We start from the raw sequence: 15,162 nt of genomic DNA, 5'->3' as shown, positions 1-15,162 counted from the left end.
TCCTTTCTCTCTTTATTTCTTTCACTCCCTCTTTTCTCTCTCTCTCTCTTTCTTTCCCTCTCTTTCATTCTCTCTCTATATTTCATTCACTTTATCTATTTTCACTTTTACCATTTCTCTCTGAATCTCTTTCTCTCTGTTTATCTCACTCTTTTCTTTATCTTCAATTGTATATTTATATCTCTTCCATTCTTAATATCCTATTTTCTTTCTATCAATCTGTCTGTTTTACTCTCCCTGTCTCTCACTCTTTTTATCTTTTTTCTTCCTCTTTTACTTTCTCTTTGTGTTTTTTCTTTCTGGCTTTCCTTAATTTGTTTTCTTTGTCTCTCCCACTTTTTTCTCTTTCTCTGTCTTTCTCAACCTTTCTATTCTCTCCCTCTTTCTTTGTCTGTTACTTTTGCTTTCTTTCTCTTTGTCTTTCTTTTCTCTTTTCCTTTATTTTTTGTGTTTCTCTCATTAGTTTTCTCTTTTTGTCCCTTTTTCATTCTCTTTCTCAATCTCCCTCTCTCTTTGTCTGTTACTTTCGCTTTCTTTCTCTTTGTCTTTCTCTTTTCCTTTATTTTTTGTGTTTTTCTCATTAGTTTTCTCTTTTTGTACCTTTTTCATTCTCTTTCTCAATCTCCCTCTCTCTTTGTCGGTTACTTTCGCCCTCTTTCTCTTTGTCTTTCTTTCTCTTTTCCTTTATTTTTTGTGTTTCTCTCATTAGTTTTCTCTTTTTGTCCCTTTTTCATTCTCTTTCTCAATCTCCCTGTCTCTTCGTCTGTTACTTTCGCTTTCTTTCTCTTTGTCTTTCTTTCTCTTTTCCTTTATTTTTTGTGTTTCTCTCATTAGTTTTCTCTTTTTGTCCCTTTTTCATTCTCTTTCTCAATCTCCCTCTCTCTTTGTCGGTTACTTTCGCCCTCTTTCTCTTTGTCTTTCTTTCTCTTTTCCTTTATTTTTTGTGTTTCTCTCATTAGTTTTCTCTTTTTTTGCCTTTTTCATTCTCTTTCTCTTCTTTCTTTCTCTCAAATCGACAAGTTCGACTGTCAAATTCCAGCATGCGTTTTGAATCCCGTCCAATTTCTTTGGGGAGTAACTGTACATAACAACAAATTCTTGACGCGACTAAAACGTAGCGATACTTGGATCGGCACGGAATGTATCATGATACAAAACGATATTTTGTCCCACTTCCATTAAAATAGCATGTGTTCTGAATACTAGCCATCTTTTTGGCAGGAGTAACAGTACATAACATTCATCGCAAAATATGGATGCGACTCAAAAGAAGCAAAAACTTGGACCAGCACAAAAGGTATCGTGATACAAAACGATATTTCGTCCGAAATTTAAGAAGACACGAACTGAAATCAAAAATGGAGATTGTATTCTTGTCTTACGCTTTTCTTTAATATTTAGTACTGTCACTGTTTTGCAGTTTTAGGTTTGAGTACACTTTTACGGCCGATGGGTTTTTTGCGTCTCCTTATGGCTCCCAGTTCTTCGCTTCCCCACCAGGAAGTCAGCTTGTCCCAAAAGGAGATCTGGGACGAACACAAAACGCATATCGTAAGTACCGTAATTTCCGCACTATAAGGCGCACTTAAAAGCCTTTATTTTTTTCAAAAGCTGACCATGCGCCTTATAATACAGTGCGCCTTGTATATGGATCAATATTAAGTCGCAAAGTCTTGCAACTAAGGCAAGCAGCCGCCGACTCGATTTTCCCCCGCAGGCGAAGTCGTCCGCGGTGTATGCTGGGATTTATTTACCGGCGTTTCATTGGCTAACCAATGTGTCAATCATCATTTGAATCAGTCACTATTGGCTAAAGTTATTCGGAGGTAAAGGGGGCGGATCCTTTTGATCATTTACAGGCTGGCATAGGCTAAAGGGGCGAAACAAAGCCTGCGATTGGCCGAAAAAGATGAATGTGAATCACACGTTGGGTTGCACTACGGCATAGAGAAAACATGTTTTACTATTCTGTATTTGTAAATATTTGACTCTCCTGGATTGACGACACTCACGGTTGTAAGAAGACCATGGCTACGTATCGTTATTGAACGTGACGGCTGCAAGAGAACTTAGGTGAGCTATGCGGCTTTATATTTTCCCCGGTATCTTGTTTTAGAACGATCTTGATGTTGCTGTGATGAGTTGAGTGAATTAAACTCAATTCCAAGTGTTTATTGTCCTATGCACAGTAAAGTTGCGAGCGAAAAAGAAAGTAGAAACTAAGGAATGGTTGGCATTTCTTGAATCCCAAGACTAACCTTCCGAATGATATTTGAAATGATGCATTTGAGTGACATGGTACGGACACCGCATCCGCACGTGTCTACGACACGTATTTGCTTCTTTGCAAGCTTTCGGAATGTTAAGGAGGTAATCAGTTGGACTGAACCATCTGACTGTTTTGTCGACGTTCCCATTGTAGCGCCTTATAATCCGGTGCGCCTTATGTATGGAAAATATAGGACCAAAAACAATTTTTTGGGGGTGCGCCCTATAACCCGGTGCGCCTTACAGTGCGGAAAATACGGTTGTTGTTTTTTTAATTTTAAAATGTTATGAATTCAAGGTTTGGATTTGTCTTTGTCATGTGAGGTCGACTCCAGGGCTGCAACAACTCATCGATAAAATCAATGGTTAAAAGCAGTTGAAAATAATTAGATCGTCAATTCGTTTTATCAAGTGATTTATGAGCCACCAGGTACGTTAATTCAATGCAACTAAGAGCGCCCACCATTTTGTTGTGACGCTGGGATTTGTAGTACCGCTTTGATCTGGCAGAGGGCGTCAAGACCATTTTTTTAAAAAGGTTACATTTTTAAAATCCTGAATATTGAACATTGCATCGATTACAAACAAAATTGCCTTGATACTTTCGACTTCATCTTGAAACAATAAATAAATAAATAAATAAATCATAAAATATGTAAATAAAATAAAGTATAAAGAAAAATGATGATATAACATGTTTATCTTGACCCAAGGGACGAATTCTTGAGCATATAAGATTCTCATATTACGAATGTTTATGATATTACAAAATTTAACCCAAATAATTGTCACAGTTGCCATGGCGCCCAATTGGCCCCGCCCGTGTGGCGCCAGCGGTGGCTCGTTGACAGATTAGCTTTCCATCTATTTTAGCTCAGTGCTCTCACTCTTCCTCTGTCAGTCCGTCATCGAACATCTGCCCCGCAAGACGTGGGTTTTGACCCGGTCCTGTTTCCTGTTGGTATTTCCTGTCCAATATGGTTCCCGTTTAGTTTGTCAGTCCGTCATCGAACCTCTGCCCCGCAAGACGTGGGTTTTGACCCGGTCCTGTTTCCTGTTGGTATTTCCTGTCCGGTATGGTTCCCGTTTAGTTTGTCAGTCCGTCATCGAACCTCTGCCCCGCAAGACGTGGGTTTTGACTCGGTCCTGTTTCTTGTTGGTATTTCCTGTCCGGTATGGTTCCCGTTTAGTTTGTCCTGTTTAATATCAGTTTCTAGTTTTGTTCCTGTCTTTTTTTTGTCCTGTTTATTTGTCAGGGAACGGACCGGGAGGCAGGAAGTGTGAACTCGTTTTTGCGTGTACGATCTGTTACTTTAATTTAGAATATAAAAGTTGTCCAACACGCAGGGACCAAAGACAAAACAAAACAGGCTTAAAGGCAATCAAAATCACAAACTAGGCATTTACTCAGAACAAACGGGCATGAACAGGTTTTTCCTCAAGTTAAGCAATGGTCTGGCAACGGCCAGTCCCAAAAGGAGCGCATAAATATCCCACACGCAATCAAGTCAATCTGTCTCAGCCGGTGTCAAGGGGCGGGACCAGCTGGGTGCCATGACGACAGGACATGACATTATTATTCTCTTCAGTTTTTGTTCCCGTCTAGTTTGTGCTGTTTAATTTCGATATCCTGTTTCAATATCAATCCTGTCTGTCCCGTCCTGTCCGGGTATCGACCCCATCTGTCCGATATCTGCTCGGGCAATTGGTATCGATCTCGTCGGTCTCTGACTTCCTGTCTTTCCACGCCAGACCTGCTGCCTAACATGCATGACTCCCCAGTTCCCGTAAAATAAAAGCTTGTGTGAGAAACTTCACGCATTTGGGTCCTGATCCTGTTCCGGTTCATGACAATAATAATTTAAAAAAAAATCAAAAACACATAAATTGAAATGTATTGTTCTTTTTGTCTTGTATGATAAGTCCAAATATAATATGATCTCCGGATAATCTGGTAGAAAAACAGTATTTTATATATTTACGGGTGAATGGCATACATTTTTATGTATTTTTGTTTTTTGTCAAGTTAATTGATAAACATTTGGATTTTTTTTCTTGTTTTTTTATTAGAGTATTTTGTTTTTTTGTGCACTAAAATTCGATCCCTCCAAAACTTCAAGATTTGAAAAAAAGAGGAAATGAGAAATGTCTTTAAGAAATCCGATTAATCAAACAAAAACATAATTAATTGATTAACCGATTAGGAAATAAATTATTTGTTGCAGCCCTAGTTGACTCCTATCGTGATCCTAAATTAAACAGGATGTCTCACTCTCTCAGAAAACAAATGTATGTCAAAACAACCTACAAAAAGGAAAAATATTCGTGTCAAATGATGTCACTATATCAAAATATATGAAATATTCTTGCAATTTTTGGTTTGTTTATGATTTGATAGTGTTCGTGATGAATAAACATCTTCAAATATTTCTGGTTGGTAATTCTGCTCATTTTAAGTATTTTTTAGATTTTCCTTTTTTTTTCTAGTAAACCTAGAATATAATCAATTTGCTCATGTGAGAGTATTCAACGTTTGGTCAGAATTCCGTTTCGCAATGTCAGAAAACGATAAAACGATGTCAAGACATGTGAAGTGAATACTGTGTTTTAAGTTAATCACATAAATATGATATCCGACCGATACCGGTGGAATGTGAGGTTGGGGATGGGGGGGAGCTTGCATTTGTGCATCCAAGGTTGCCGTGACAACTCCACCACCAGGGGTCTGCCCCTCCCAGGACATTAAAACTCAAGTGTGTGTAGTGACCCTTCAGAATAACTAAACAAGGTTTTTCATCTGTTTTTCTGACACGATGATCTAAAAACGTATGTAGTGCTCCAAAAAGTATATAAATATATACTGTATATATACTGTATATATAATAATAATAATAATAATAATTTCCTTGTATTGTCATTCTGTGTAACAATGTACACAGAACGAAATGTCGATTGCACCTGACCCTTTGTCGCGAGCCGATGCAGCCGCAGCCAACAGAGGGCGCCGCCGACCACTTTTTAAGTCTTAGGAATGACTCGGCCGGGGCGCGAACCACCGACCTCCCAGTCTCATATATATAGTATAGATTGATAGACATATAGAGAGAGAGATAGAGAGATTTTTCTTGAATTGTAATACTGCTTATTTCACTTTTTAATGCTAAATTTAAGATTTAGATATAGAAAAGAATACTTCATACTGTATACAATACATTTTTGTTCATTTGTTTTGTCATGATTACTGATGTGTCTCAGCTGTGTCCGCTCATTTGGGCGCCACATCGTGGGTTCTGATTGGCTCCCTGGCACTATTTGAACTCTGTCCTGTCAATCCCCTGTTGTCAGTCCGTCTGCGAACCTCAGTGTATACTAGGCAAGCCTTTTTCGACCCCGACTCCCACCTGTCCCGGTTTTGCTCCTGTCTTTCTCCTGCTACGACCTGTTTTGATTCTGACCACGTCCGCTCTATAGTCCCGACATACGACCCGTTTTTAATCCCGACCATGTCTGCTCTCCGGTCCCGGCTTATGAACCGTTTCTGACCCCGAACACGTCTGCTCTCCCGTCCTGGCTTACGAACCGTTTCTGACCCCCACCACGTTTTTGCTCTCCTGTCCTGGCTTACAAACCGTTTCTGACCCCGACCACGTTTTTGCTCTCCTGTCCCGGCTTACGAACCGTTTCTGACCCTGACCACGTTTTTGCTCTCCTGTCCCGGCTCACGACCTGTTATTCCGCCCTTGACACCGCCATCGCTCGCTACGGAAGATCCACTCCCATGTTCGGATCACAATCCGAGTACGAGAGCGACTTGCTTCCCGCGTCCAGCGAGCATCAGATCGTTTCCTTTAATAAAACTTGTGAGAAACGTAACGCAATTGGGTCCTGTTTCCGTTCTGGTCCTGACAGTGTTTTGCACCAAAAAAGTACAAAGTCTAACAATCAGAAATATTCGAATGAAGCAAAATAATGTTCAGTTGATAACATTGTTATTTAAGTCAGCGCATCATTTCGAGTAATTATCGAAAATAATGGAAAATAATATTTAATACATGGTTGTCATGTCCAGCATGGTCGCCGTGGCGACCGGCTGGCCCTGCCCCCTTGGCACCGGCTGTAGCAGATTTTCAAATTTGCGCGTGTGCTTCTTAAGGGCGGGTTTTGGAGATTGCCGGTTGCGGGTTCATTGCATTACTTTGCATTATTCTGTTCTGTTTGACTTGAGGAAACCTGTACTTGCCCGTTCTGAGTAAAAGCCTGTTTTGTGAGTATTCCTAGTCTGAGTTCCTGTTTGCCTGTAAGCCCGTTTTTGTTTTTGTCCCTGAGTGTTGGACGACTTTTATTTCCTTAATAAAAGTAACTGATCGTTAACACGAATGAGTTCTCCCTTCCTGCCTCCTGCCTCCGATCTGGTCCGGTCTCGTGACAATGGTTTAAAATGTAATTCAAACAATATATATGGAAATAAACCCAACACAAAGTAATAATATATATACATAATTAAATAAAACTAATAAAGTGACATAAACTGAAAGTACATTAATATATAAGCTGAATAATAAAATGATTTGCCCCTTAAATAAAATAATGTTTCATTGACATTATAATTTTGTTTTACTGCATTTGATATTCTAACTTGATATTTTTGGGAAAATTATTTTGTATTTACCGTAAATTCCGGACTATAAGCCGCTACTTTTTTCCCAAATGTTCAACCCTGCAGCTTATTCAGTGATGCGGCTAATTGATGTCATTTTTCTAACGGCTGCCAGCGGCGCTCGAGTATAAAAGGTAAGATTTAGACCGGTGGAATATATGCGCAGAGGAAGACTGCAACTTCTTGGCTTGTGGATAAATGAAATTAGCGTAAACATACCCTCATCATGCAAATTGCAAAAAGAAAGGCACATGACGCAGCTTTCAAGCTAAAAGCAATCGAGCAATCCGATAAAGAAGGAAACAGAGCTATTGCACGTAAACTTTACTTTGCGAGCGTGTTGCTAGCGTGTTTTGGAATAAGGGAGCGTGGAACGACAACTATATGACGAAGTTTCTTTCCGATACTGAGGAAGACGACTTTGAGGAGGGAGATGAGGACGGTTTACCGTGATTTTTACAAGTACGGTATATTTTTTTAACAGACACGTTTACTGCTTTGCGAGCATGTTGCTAGTAGCATGTTGCTACCTGTCACAGTCACGGTTTGGGATGAAAGTTATATTATTATGATTAAAGCTTTGAAAACTCTCTCGGTGTACCGTTTTTCTTTGTAAATATGTGTAACCATGTATAATATGTATTTGCAACTGTATATTTTTGTAATGTATTTATTTTAGAGACTTATTCTGATATGTTTTCCACGGGCGAATCAAAAAGAAGGGGCGGAAACAACGGGGGCTGCCGGGAAGTGGAGTAAAGGTGAGACGTGTTTGTGGACGCAGCGGACAATAGTGGATATATATTTATCCCACCCTTACCTTTGGAAATATAGACTTTTTTTCCTTGGATTACTTTCAACGGGCACCCGGACTCTGCAGGTCTGCATCAAACCTTAAGTACCGGTATCATTTTCCCTTCATTTAGCCGGCTGTAGTTTTTTGGTTCTGTGTACTTTATATTCAGTTACAATCGTGGGACATAAAGTCGGGCTTGGGTTACTTTTGTGATTATGTTACATGTTTTAATGTGGGCGCATGCGGCTTATATACAGGTGCGGCTTGTGTAAGTATAAAAGCGGTTATCCTCTTAAAATGTGGTGGGTGCGGCTTATAATCAGGTGCGCTCTATAGTCCGGAATTTACGGTACGAAGTAACATGTTTATATGAATCGTATGGTTGAATTCCACAGGGATAAATTGTATTTCAAATATGTTGTAATATGTGTAAACTAGGAACAAGGTAATAAAAAATGGATGGAGTAGTACTACATCCCAAAAGGCGGAAGTATATAAAAAGAAAATACCTCAGTTATGGAACCATCTTGAATACTTCTGACCAAAAATTTGATGCCCGTCTCCTCCGCCAACACATCGACGGCATCTTGGGACACAAAATGGAGAAAATACATATTATCACGGTTCGTACGGGGGCTTGAAATCCTTGAAAAGGCTTGATTTTTAATGGTGTGTTTTGAAGGGTGAAGTGCTTGGAAATGTTGCCATGTTTCTTGGTAGTCTAACACAATAAATATATATGTCGTGATAACCGATATGATTCACCTGCCTCGGACTCTGATTGGCTCCCTGACCCTATTTATACGCACGCCTATCTGTCCCCTTTTGTCAGTCCGTCTGCAAACCTCAGTTACCACTAGGCAAGCCTGTAAAGACCATGACTCCTACCTGTTTTTTGCTCCCGTCTGTCTCGCAGCTTCATTCTGTTTTTGATCCTGACCACGTCTAGTCTGCCGTCCCGGCTTTCAACCTCTTTTTGTCCCCGACCACGTCTATTCTCCTTTCCTGGCTTAAGACGCTTTCAACCCCGACCACGTTTTTGCTCTCCTGTCCCGGCTACTGACCCGTTTTTCATGTCCCCGACACCGCCATCACTCGCCACGGAAGTCCCACTTCTGCGTTCAGAGCGACCTGCTTCCCGTGTCCAGCAATCACCGGATTGTGGGCGCAAACCTTTCCCTTTTTTTAATAAACCTTGTGCGAAACGCAACGCAAGTGGGTACTGTTTCCGTTCTGGTCCTGACAAAAACTAAATATCAAATTTAGTGCTTGAAAACCCACCTGTTTTTTTGCTCCCGTCTGTCCCCCGGCTTCAATGTGTTTTTGATCCTGACCCTGTCTACTCTCCCGTCCCGGCTTTTGACCTCTTTTTGTCCCCGACCACGTCTACTCTCCTTTCCTGGCTTACGACCCAATCTTGACCCCTACCATGATTTTGCTCTCCTGTCCAGGCTATCTACCGTTTTTTTCCGTCCTTGACACCGCCATCGCTCACCACGGAAGATCCACTTCCGCGTTCAGAGCGACCTGCTTCCCGCGTCCAGCAATCACCGGATTGTGGGCGCAAACCTTTCCCTTTTTTTAATAAACCTTGTGCGAAACGCAACGCAAGTGGGTACTGTTTCCGTTCTGGTCCTGACAAAAACTAAATATCAAATTTAGTGCTTGAAAACCCACCTGTTTTTTTGCTCCCGTCTGTCCCCCGGCTTCAATGTGTTTTTGATCCTGACCCTGTCTACTCTCCCGTCCCGGCTTTTGACCTCTTTTTGTCCCCGACCACGTCTACTCTCCTTTCCTGGCTTACGACCCAATCCTGACCCCTACCATGATTTTGCTCTCCTGTCCAGGCTATCTACCGTTTTTTTCCGTCCTTGACACCGCCATCGCTCACCACGGAAGATCCACTTCCGCGTTCAGAGCGACCTGCTTCCCGCGTCCAGCAATCACCCTTTCTCTTTCTTCCAATAAAACCTGTAAGAAACGCAACGCAAGTGGGTCCTGTCTCCGTTCTGGCCCTGACAATATATATTTGTATATTTTTTAAAGTGCGTGAAAAAGATGGCGACACGTCTGCATTGGTGGGTTTCAATCATGTTGTTGTGAAACATCACTGCCCCCTACTGGTCGCACCCGAGAGGACAGCTCTATTTAGAAAACCAGCTCTTTTGGCTCGGCTCACTGAGAAGAGCCGGTTCTTTCGGCTCATAAATGGCTCTTCAGATTTTTAAAAATCTTTTAAACAATATACAATCATATAAATTAAAATATTCACAGATCTACCAAAAAAGTGTCTAATACAAAACAATTTTAGCTTTTTACACACTTAAGAGATTTAAAGTCGAACAACAACTGTCAAGAACCGGAACTGGATTAGAACCCAAATGCGTGACGTTTCTCACACAAGCTTTTATTTTACGGGAAATGGGGAGTCAGGCAGGTTAGGTAGCAGTCTGGCGTGGAATGATAGGAAGCCAGAGGCCGACGAGATCGATACCAATTGCCCGAGCAGATATCAGACAGATGGGGTCGATACCGGACAGGATTGATATCAAAACAGGATTTCGAAATCAAACAGGACAAACTAGACGAGAACGAAACTGGAAACTCATCTTAAGCAATGGGACACACAGGATTGATATCAAAACAGGGTATCGAAATTAAACAGGACAAACTAGCGGGAACGAGACTGGAAACCAATATTAAACAACGGGACACACAGGATTTGAAGTGTCATGGTTGCCCTGGTGCCCAATTGGCCGGGCCCATGTGTGTCACGGTTGCCATGGTGCCCAATTGGCCCCGCCCGTGTGGTGCCAGCAGCGGCTTGTTGAGAGATTGGCTTTCTGTCCATAGAAAGCTCAGCCCGTCAAACCAACTTCTGCCCCACAAGACGTGGGTTCTGACTCGGTCCTGTTTTCCTGTTGTTATCTTCTAGTCCGGTATTGTTCCCGTTTATTTCTGTCCTGTTTAATTTCAGGTTCCAGTTTTGTTCCTGTTTATCATTTTCTCCAGTTTTTGTTCCTGTCTAGTTTCTCCCGTTAGTTATCGATATCCTGATTTGTTGTCAATCCTGTCCGTCTCTTCCTGTCCGGAATCGACCCCATCCGTCCGATATCAACCAGGGCAATTGGAATCGGTCTCGTCGGTCTCTGGCTTCCTGTCCTTCCACGCCAGACCGGCTTCCTAACGTCCATGACACCCCATTTCCCATAGAATCAAAGGCTTGTGTGAGAACGTTACGCGATTGGGTCCTGTTTCTGTTCAGGTTCTGACATGAAGCCAGGTATTGTAAAACCGGTATCCCTTCGTGGTAAAAAGTAGAAAACAGCAAACTAGAGTCGGTGATCCACTTACATTGGAACTGATGCACCCCTGCGCCCACGAGCAAGACGACGAGCGCCAAAGCCAGGCAACGATTCATGGTGAGACCTTTCCACGGGTTCGAAACCCCGCTCAGGTTTTGCAGGGACAAAATCCGGTCGTAGGACACTAAACAGGACGCAATTTGAGTCACAGGTACAACACGACAAACTCTAGCACAGTGTTTTGTAAGCGGTGTGCCGTTAGACCTTGTCTAGTGTGCCGCGTGGATTTCCCAATGTTAGCTTTGCAAGAAAGCGTGCTTCGTGTATTATTCAGGGTGCTTGAAATCCATGAAAGTGCTTAGATTTCAATGTCTGGAAAAGTGCTTGAAAATGCTTGAAATTGGGCACCTTCGTCATGTTTCTTGGCAGTCTGACTCTATAGACCATGCAATAAATATATATATATTTTTTAAAGTGCATGAAAATGACGCCAACACGCCAGTTGTTGTGGGTTTTTTCTGATGTAATTTTTTTTCATGAAAAAAAGTAATAAGAAAGTTAGAAGGAAGTAAAAAAATGGCTACACTAGCAGTTATTTTTTTTTTTTTTTATGCGTTTGTTACCTCCCGTCTTGATTACAGTAATGCACTACTCTCCGGTCCCCCGAAGTTCAAAATCAAGAGACAAATGCTGCAGCGAGGCTTTTAACGAAGACAAGAAAGTTTGATCACATGACCCCGATTTTAGCTAACCTGCATTGGCTCCCTGTTAGCTTAAGATGTGATATTAAGGTTCTGTTGGTATTGTACCAAATCATGCATGGACTTGCTCCCTCATATCTTTCAGATTTAATTCCTCCCTACGTTCTGGTCCGGAGCCTTCGCTCTGAAAACGCTGGTCTACTTTAGTGATCCCAAGAGCCAAGAAGAAATCTGCAGGAGAGAAATCTAACAGCTTCACGCTAACAAATTATGCTAATGAATACATGTTAACAAGTAATGCTTACAGCTACATGATCACTGCTTCTTGCTAGCAAATGATGCTGCTAAAGGCTAAATGATAAATGCTACTAAATGATGCTAACGGCTGCATGCTAACTGCTTCATGCTTACAAATTATGCTAACGTCTACTGGCTAACAGTTAAATATTAACAAATTATGCTAACAGCTACAGGCTGACAACTTATGCAAACGGATAAATGCTGATGTGTCATGCTAACAGCTACATGCTAACTGCTTCACGCTAACAAATTGTGCTAACGGGTCAATGCTAACGGCTATATGTTAACAAATTATGCTGACAGCTACTTGCTAACGGATCCATGCTAACAAATTATGCTAACGGGTCAATGCTAACGGCTACATGCTAACTACTTCTTGCTAAAAGATTCCCCCCACTGAACCAAGTGAAATATTACGGAAAAATCTCACTCAGTTTAAAAAAGAAAAACTTTGGGCTAACAGTTACATGCTAACAACTGGGTCATATTCCAGATCCATCACAACTCTCACAATTGCCTCGGAAAATTGTCTAGTTTGTTTTTGTTTTTTTGCTTTTTCTTCTTTTTATTTTGCTTGCTTTCTTCTTCTTTTTCCCTTTTCCCTTTTATTATTTTGTTTCTTATTCCCTAGCTTTTTACTTCTTTTTTCTTGCTTTGTTATTTTTTCTTTTTTTACTCTCCTGTATACATTTTATGTTTTATTTTTCTTCTTCTTTTGTTTCGTTTTTTCCTAGCCCTCTTCTTTTACTTATTTATTGGAAATTTTTTCCTGATTTTTTTTTATTTTTAATTTCCTTTTTCCTTTTATTTTTTTCTTGTTTTGTTTCCTTTTTCCCTAGCTTATTGTTTTGTTTTTTTTTTTTTTCTTCATTTCCCCTTTAATTTTCATTTTCCCCTTGTATTCTTTCGTTTCTTATTCCCTAGCTTTTTACTTTTTTCTTGCTTCTTTTTTTTTCTTTCTTTCTTCTTTCCTGTATATCTTTTATGTTTTATTTTTTTCTACTTTTTTAATCTTTTTTCCTAGCTTTGTTATTTTTTCTTTTTTTTACTCTCCTGTATACGATTTATGTTTTATTTTTTTTCTTCTTTTGTTTCGTATTTTTCCTAGCCCTCTTCTTTTACTTATTTATTTGATATTTTTTCCTGATTTTTTTTTTCCATTTTATTTTTTTATTGTTTTGTTTTCTTTTTCCCTGTCTTATTGTTTGTTTTTGTCTCTTTTTCTTTTTCTTCATTTCCCCTTTAGTTTTCATTTTCCCCTTGTTTTCTTTTGTTTCTTTTTCCCTAACTTTTTACTTTTTTCTTGCTTCTTTTTTTTTCTTCATTCTTCTCTCCTGTATATCTTTTATGTTTTCATCTCATTTCATCTCATTAGCCGTACCGCTTATCCTCATTAGGGTCGCGGGGGGGCTGGAGCCCATCCCAGCCATCTCCGGGCAGTGGGCAGGGGACACCCTGAACTGGTTGCCAGCCAATCGCAGGGCACACAGGGACAGACAACTCATTCGCTCATTCACACCTAGGGACAATTTGGACCGACCAATTCACCTGAAATGCATGTTTTTGGAATGTGGGAGGAAACCGGAATGGGAGAACATACAAACTCCGCACAGGAAGTCTGGAGCTCATACAAACTCCGCACAGGAAGTCTGGAGCTGGATTTGAACCCACGACAGGTTCCCATGACATGAACTGTGCCGCACAAGCGCTAACCACTGCGCCGCCGTGCTGCCTGAAATACGTACTGTCTAGTCTGGGGATAGAACCCAGAACCTTGTGAGTGGGAGACAGGCATTTTACCATTTAAGCTATCCGAGCTCTTTCTTTTATGTTTTATTTTTTCTTATTTTTTCATTTTTTTTCCTAGCTTGTTTTTCTTTGTATTATTTTTGTTATTTTCTCTTCTGATTTTTTTGTTAATCTTTTGTTACTTTATTTTTTTTAACCCGTGTTTTACTTCTTTTTCTTGCTTGATTATGTCTTCTGCTTTTTATCTCTCTATATTCATTTCTATTTTTTATTTTGGATCATCTTTTGTCTGCCTTTTTTTCTCATTTTTCACACTGCTCCCACTACACCCAGTTTTCTTTATGTGGGTGGGCACTGCCCACCCCTGCCCCCCCCAGGTAACGCCCCTGCTGGGAATTAATTTTTAAACATTTGTGACAGATTGTGTGCTTTCAGACTTCTTTCAACGAATACAAAATGGATCCGGCTCCCAAAAATTTTGAGAAACGCTGCAGTGGAGGAGTAAAATGAGAAGGGAGTCTTACTTGTGAAGGTTTGCTCGTTTTTCCAACTTGTTTAACCTGCAAGAGAGAATCGTTTGCTATTGCGGGCTAAAAATAAACAGCAGCAATCAGTTGAGGGATTTTGAAATACACCAAAAACAAAATGAGAGGAACATACCTTGCCTTAAAGGGAAATAAAACCGTTATATCCACGTTAGTGCACTGCAAATTTCTGCACCCACCTACTTGATTGACAGGCACAGATGAGAGTGCTTTCAAAGGGGGAGGGACATAAGCGATGAGGCTTCTTCTTTTCTTTTTTCAATTTAAAGCAGAGCGTTTTTCTTCTCTTCTCTTCTCTTCTCTTCTCTTCTCTTCTCTTCTCTTCTCTTCTCTTCTCTTCTCTTCTCTTCTCTTCTCTTCTCTTCTCTTCTCTTCTCTAACCCCTCTAACCCCTCTAACCCCTCTAACCCCTTATTTTTTCTTATTTTTTCATTTTTTTTCCTAGCTTGTTTTTCTTTTTATTATTTTTGTTATTTTCTCTTCTGATTTTTTTGTTAATCTTTTGTTACTTTATTTTTTTTAACCAGTGTTTTACTTCTTTTTCTTGCTTGATTATGTCTTCTGCTTTTTATCTCTCTATATTCATTTCTATTTTTTATTTTGGATCATCTTTTGTAAAACTATTTATGCTTTTATTTAAAATATGTTATTTTTTTAAAATTCTCTTTGAATTAATTTTGTTATTTCATTGCACAGTCGTCCCATCAAGCAACAAGTTGAGAGTGTCGTGAAAACAATATCTAGACGAAAGCTTTTAGAAACGTAGTAATAAAGTTTAAATTACTTATCCAAAATATATATATTTAACTAATTATGCTTACCTTTCATTTATGTTATTTTT

The 15,162-nt window shown here is 40.1% G+C and overlaps 1 protein-coding gene across 1 annotated transcript; it reads right to left on the bottom strand.

Moving 5' to 3' along the window:
* Positions 1–1,406: 1,406 nt before the first annotated feature.
* On the bottom strand, positions 1,407–14,578 carry LOC148355791 (uncharacterized). Its single transcript, XM_088349138.1, has 5 exons — positions 14,437–14,578; positions 14,301–14,336; positions 11,076–11,210; positions 8,231–8,307; positions 1,407–1,526 (listed from the first exon to the last, which is right to left on the bottom strand). Coding segments are annotated over exons 2-5 (333 nt in total). The 5' UTR covers positions 14,302–14,336; positions 14,437–14,578.
* Between the last annotated feature and the right edge of the window lie 584 nt (positions 14,579–15,162).

Source organism: Urocampus carinirostris, chromosome 12 (assembly GCF_059441175.1).
Source record: "Urocampus carinirostris isolate Australia breed hairy pipefish chromosome 12, RoL_Ucar_1.0, whole genome shotgun sequence".
Lineage (NCBI taxonomy): Eukaryota > Metazoa > Chordata > Actinopteri > Syngnathiformes > Syngnathidae > Urocampus > Urocampus carinirostris.
The sequence above is the reverse complement of the archived record's forward strand: the minus strand, read 5'-3'. Positions and strand labels throughout refer to the sequence as shown.